The sequence below is a fragment of the Armigeres subalbatus genome, chromosome 3 (genome assembly GCF_024139115.2).
Source record: "Armigeres subalbatus isolate Guangzhou_Male chromosome 3, GZ_Asu_2, whole genome shotgun sequence".
NCBI classification, from domain to species: domain Eukaryota; kingdom Metazoa; phylum Arthropoda; class Insecta; order Diptera; family Culicidae; genus Armigeres; species Armigeres subalbatus.
In genome coordinates, this window is record NC_085141.1 from 182586216 (window position 1) to 182592533 (window position 6318).

At 36.1% G+C, this 6318-nt stretch overlaps 1 protein-coding gene across 1 annotated transcript; it reads left to right on the plus strand.

Moving 5' to 3' along the window:
* The first annotated feature begins 1045 nt into the window (after window positions 1-1045).
* On the plus strand, window positions 1046-2069 carry LOC134228105 (uncharacterized). The gene is made up of 2 exons (XM_062709889.1): window positions 1046-1201; window positions 1260-2069. Exons 1-2 carry the CDS (start codon window positions 1183-1185, stop codon window positions 1838-1840), a joined length of 600 nt encoding a protein of 199 aa, XP_062565873.1. The 5' UTR covers window positions 1046-1182; the 3' UTR covers window positions 1841-2069.
* Window positions 2070-6318: the final 4249 nt, after the last annotated feature.

Here is a 6318-nt window from a genome sequence, read left to right on the forward strand (position 1 = left end):
TCATGAGGCTAGCACGATGATACTTTTATGCCCAGGGAAGTCGAGACAATTTCCAATCCGAAAATTGCCTAGACCGGCACCGGGAATCGAACCCAGCCACCCTCAGCATGGTCTTGCTTTGTAGCCGCGCGTCTTACCGCACGGCTAAGGAGGGCCCCACCACCAATAGGTAGGTAAAGGTTTCCGCTACCTGTTGATGGTGTTGGTTTGCGTGGGAGAGCTATCAGATTCGAATCGTCAAAATCGTCGTTTGAATCTTCGTTTACAAAAGCAGATAAGTCGTTTTGAAAATTTTGTCTTGAATTATTAAATTGAGATTTTGTTATTTGTGTTAAAGAGGCTGCACTCATAACAAAGAGATGAAGTGTCAAAATTGGAACAGCGCATTTGCTGTCAAATTGGTTGTTCCAATCGAGCACAAGGTTGTTAAAGGTAGGAGTATTGCGTCTCTTTGTTTTTAATCCAGGCTCGTTAATTTGTGTTAACGAGCCTGGATTAAAAACAAAGAGACGCAATACTCCTACCTTTAACAACCTTGTGCTCGATTGGAACAACCAATTTGACAGCAAATGCGCTGTTCCAATTTTGACACTTCATCTCTTTGTTATGAGTGCAGCCTCTTTAATTTGTGTTTGCCATTTTTTCTCCGTGTTATAGCGGAGACTTGTGGAGAGTTTTTTTTTACCGTTTTTGCAGAAAACTTCAATCTCTTCTTATCCGTAGAGATGTCGTAAAATCCCGATTAATCGATTAGTTACTAATCGATTACTCTTGATTCTTGTCGATTATTGAATCGATTAATCATTGTATAGTAATCGATTCAAAATTAATCGATTATCACAACGATGAATCGATTAATCGAAATAATCAATTAATTTTCGACATCCTTATGATGTCGTAAAATTCTGATTAATCGATTAGTAACTAATCGATTACTCACGATTCCTCTCGATTATTGAATCGATTAATCGTTGGGTAATAATCGATTCAAAATTAATCGATTATCACAACGATGAATCGATTAATCGAAGTAATCGATTAATTTGCGACATCTCTACTTATCCGTTCTGCTCACTGCTCCTTCTGCTCAGATTCTGCTTTTCATCAGTGGTTTATAACTGGTTTATAATAATAATTATTGAACATTTCGGAAAATAGTTTTGTGTTTATTCATCGGAAATAATGTCTCCGGCGATCAAAGGTAATTCAACATGTTGTATTATCAATATCATTTTAGGTTCTATAGTACGCATTTTCAGCAAAATCGTCTCTGAAAGGTTCTCCCCAAGAGAGATCCACTTTCATGCAAATGATTGTTCTCACTTTGAACGAAGCCCTAGAGGATCTTCCCAAACGCAAGGGAATCTCCGTAAAAAGCCTAAAAACGAAAATTTCCGAAAAATTTTCCGTTTCGGAGAACGCTATGCGATTTCGCATCAACCGTAATATTCACCAGGCGCTGGACGAGAAGGTGTTGGTGTCCACCAAAGGAAACGGTCTCAACGGATCGGTTCGGTATCATAGCGACTTCGTCAGGGCGCTCGAGAGATTGGACGACCCTTCGGATGAGAAGGAGCTCTTGAAAATATTGACAAGATACCGGAGCAAATACCATGCCGCATCAGATGACGGCGATGATGATAATGACAAGGTTTCTGGCGCAGTGGAGAAGAAGAGACCAAAGGCCACCAAAGCTGCTAAAGACACTCTGAAGAAAAGTGAGCCGATGGTCACTTCCAAGTCGAAGAAAGCCACAGAGGAATCTGCCAAAATGTCCGGAAAAGCAAGTAAGAGGCGTTCAGTAGAAAAGTTGTCGGGAGAACCCGCACCCAAAAAGTAGTTTTGTTTTTCTTTTCACCGTTCCGATTGCTCATTAAATTGAGCTAAAATCGTGAGCAAGCTTTTCTTTTTTGTTTCAGTATTTAAGACATATTTTCTTTGTTTTTATAATGATTTAATTGTCATTAAAAATAACTACTTATGAGATTAGTTATGAATATATTGACTGTTAATTTGCCTTTTATAGTTAAATAAAAGATAAATAAAAAAATAATTTCAAAAGATCATTATTTGAACACTGGTGGTTCCGATATCTCAAAATACAGGGCCGGTAGAAGGTTACTTTTTAACTCTTATCTCAGCTTAGCTCTTATGTCTAGTAATTTTGTGTTCCAAAGTCACTATACTGGGGTCGTACACTAATTACGTAAGCACTTATAGGGGGAGGGGGGGTCTGCCATTTTCTTACGTTCCATATAAATAAAAAAATATTTGTATGGGGAAAATCTTACATGGGGGGAGGGGGGGTTGAAAAACCCAGAAAAAATGCTTACGTAATTAGTGTACGGCCCCACTGCACAAACTTACAGTGGTGTTCGGAATAATAGCAGCAAAACAACAGTTTTTGTTCTGTAAATATCTATGAAACAATTGAATTAATAGTTACTAACTTGATTGTAGGTGTCAAAGGATACCTAGAAGGTTATACATTGTCGACCCGATTTTGTCTACCCCCGATTTTGTCACGCTTTCGACCCGATTTTGTCACCCAAAAAAAATCGAAAAAATTTAATCGTTCTTATTATTTTTGTAAATAATACTGCAAACAGCAATGATTTTCATGAAACAACTTTCACCTCCTATGATTTATTATAAATCATTTCTGAGTACCTGTCAAGGATTTTTTAAGTCTTTCGACAAGAAATAACGGGTACCGTTCACGCATTTTAACTTTCCAAGGCATAAACTATTTCATATGTGGTCGGGGTTCACCAAGCGGCTTTTTGACTGACTTTTTGTTCGCACGAGGAAAACGTGAATCAATTCATACGTATATTTGACGTATGATAACCTCAGTTATGGGGTTAGGTTAGGGGATATTCGATACGATTCGGAATCAAATTAATGCAAAATTATAGAAAACTTGCGATCGGGGAATAGAGTGCTTTTCTGACCTTTATAATGTGATTAAAAAAATTTTATGATGTACGAGAAAGGCAACATCGCAGCTATGTGGAATAATCTGTTTTTTTGTTGTTGTTGAATCAATTCGATGAAGGTAAGGGGGTGCAAAACTTAATGATTCTTTACAGACATCATTAGAGAAGGCTAATTTAAAAAATATCAACCTTAGATATTGCGCACTTCCCACCTTGTTGGACTCCGCACTTCAGAAGTGCGAGACATCAAATTCCTTTGTTCTCCCGGTTGGCGGGCTGATGAATTGGGTGAATGGGGATAGCGCCAACGAATTTGGTTTAATTTTAAGAAACGGCAAACTCCAAGAAAATAATAATGATGGAATTAAATGAAATTTAATCTTTTTCTTACTTTGGATCAAGTTATATTGTGATTTGCTGCAATATATTACGCTAATTGCAGTAGTGCTTCAACAGACGATTTTACCAAGTTTTATGCATTTAGATAAAACTTGGCATAAAAATAAATTGTATGTAAAACATTTGACATCATGCTTAAAGTGTGATCTAAAATATTCCCAAAAATCTATTGAGAGCTTGGCAATACCTTTCGCCATACCGATTTTTTTAACTAATTTTATTTGCTAATTGAAATGATGTTTTTCAAAATTTTATTTTGAATCCTCTGGAGTGCCTTCTTTCTGGTATTGCTTTCAATGTGACTTTTAAAAGTTAATTTTTGATCTAGCAGAAGTCCTAAATATTTAGCTTCGCTAGACCAATTAATTGGAACCTCATTCATAGTGACAATATGTCTGCTAGAAGGTTTCAAATAAGAAGCTCTTGGCTTATGTGGGAAAATTATAAGTTTTGGAAGCATTCGGCGAAATTTTCCATTTTTGTAAGTAAGTGGAGAAAATATCCAAACTTTTTTTGCAATCTACTACAAATGACACGAAGGCTTCGCCCTTTGGCTGAGAAGCCGAGTCATCTGCAAACAAAGATTTTTGACACCCTGGTGGTAAATCAGGTAAGTCAGAAGTAAAAATATTATACAATATGGGCCCATCATGCTGCCTTGGGGGACACCAGCCCTTACTTGTTGAGCCGAATTCATGCCAAACACTGTCAAATGCTTTCTCTATATCAAGAGGAACAACTCCAGTCGAATATCCTTCAGATTTGTTGAGCCGAATTAAATTCGTAACTCTTAATAACTAATGGGTGGTTGAATGCCCATTGCGAAAACCATATTGCTCATCAGCAAAAATAGAAATGTCATTCATATGAACCATCATTCTATTTAAAATAATCTTTTCAAACAGTTTGCTTATTGAATAAAGCAAACTGATTGGGCGATAACTAGAAGCCTCAGCTGGATTTTTGTCCGGCTTCAAAATTGAAACAACTTTGGCGTTTTTTCATTTACCTGGGAAGTATGCCAATTGAAAACATTTGTTAAATAAATCAACCAAAAAGGATAAAGAGCTCTCAGGTTTTTTGATAAGTATGTAAAAAATACCGTCATCACCCGGGGCCTTCACATTTTTAAATTTTCTAAAAATAGATCTCACTTCATCCAAATTAGTTCTCAACAAAGGGTCAAAAACATTCTCTTGATTGAGAGTGTCTTCGAAGCTCCGTGTAACCTGATCCTCAATTGGACTAGTGAGACCTAGACTAAAATAATGGGCACTCTCGAACTGCTGAGCAAGTTTTTGAGCCTATTCGCCATTTGTTAGTACAAAAATTTTATTCCCCTCTTTAAGCGCTGGAATTGGCTTTTGAGGTTTTTTAAAAAATTTCATTGATTTCCAAAAGGGTTTCGAACTGGGATCCAACTTCGAGACATTATTCTCAAAGTTGGTATTTCTCAGAATAGCGAAACGTTTTTTAATTTCATTTTGCAAATCTCGCCACTTTCAAAGCGGTATCGCGAGTTCTTTGGTATTGCCTTTGCCTCACATTTTTAAGACGGATCAGTAGCTGAAGATCGTCGTCAATAATCATGGAGTTGAATTTAATTTCACATTTAGGAATTGCAATGCCTCTAGCTTCGACAATTAAATTAGTCAAAGATACGAGCGCATTGTCAATATCACTTTTGGCATCCAAAGGAATATTAACATCAAAATTCCTATCGATATATGTTTTATATAAATCCCAATCAGCTCTATGATAATTAAAAGTAGAGCTGATTGGATTATAAATGGCTTCTTGAGAGATTTCAAATGTCACAGGAAGTTGATCAGAGTCAAAATCAGCATGAGTTACCAATTGGCCACACAGCTGACTTGAATCAGTTAAAACCAAATCAATTGTAGAAGGATCTCGAGTGGATGAAAAACAAGTTGGGCCATTGGGATATTGAATAGTATAACATACCGCAGAACAATTTTCAAATGAAATTTTGCCGTTGGAATTGCTTTGAGCATTATTCCATGAACAGTGTTTGGCGTTGGTGACAATTACGAAGAATTTAGATTTTTAGATTGCGAGTTAGAATTTGAAGATGGTAAGTTAAAATCAAATAGCCTATAAATGCTGTTAAAAGCAGCCGCAGCAGCACGGAAAGGTTCATTCATGCCATAGGGGAAAGTGTAATTATGCCTTAAGTGAGCATTATATTCACATTATTATTACAAGAGATGATTCACAATAATGTAAAAGGGCTATACAACTGAAAAATGCACTTTGACAACCTCACTTGTTCTTGTAATATTGAATTGAAGATGGTTTAGTTGAAATTTTCTAGTTACATAATTTAACAATTGAAGCCTAAATTACTAATTTTTCTGGACAAATTGATATTTACCGAAGCTTTTATATAACTATAACCTATATACAATAATAATTTGAGGAGGTTCACAGGTTCGATAGGATATAAATCTTTGGAAATACGTCGGCTTGGGGCGGTATTGCCAACTGTATAGGAACAAGGTCATCTCCAGGATTAAAAGTCGCCTAACCCTTAAATGCATTTAAAAAATTATCAAAATAGTTTCTGCATGAATCAGAGATGATTTAAACAAAGGATATGGTTTTAACAGTAGAAATTAGTTTTAGGCAAATTCTGATATGTCGTAGTGCCAGTTGTCAAGAAATGAACATGAAATACGACATTTTTAAACAAAGCATCATTTGAACATAATCCATAGAAGTGCAAGAAATAAGTAATTCTAAATAAATTTAGCACACTTTTGATATAGTTTTTGGTCCATGCTCGTCTTGCCCCGAGGGGGTGGTCATATTGTCCCATAAGTGTAAATATAGGCATCTTAAAAACAGCTTTTTTAAAACCAGTTTATAAGATACTGAAACTTTATTAATCAGTGTTTATTGATACTATGTCAAAGACGGGTCATCATAAAGGTGTTTCGTGGACAAATCTGCAGAATTT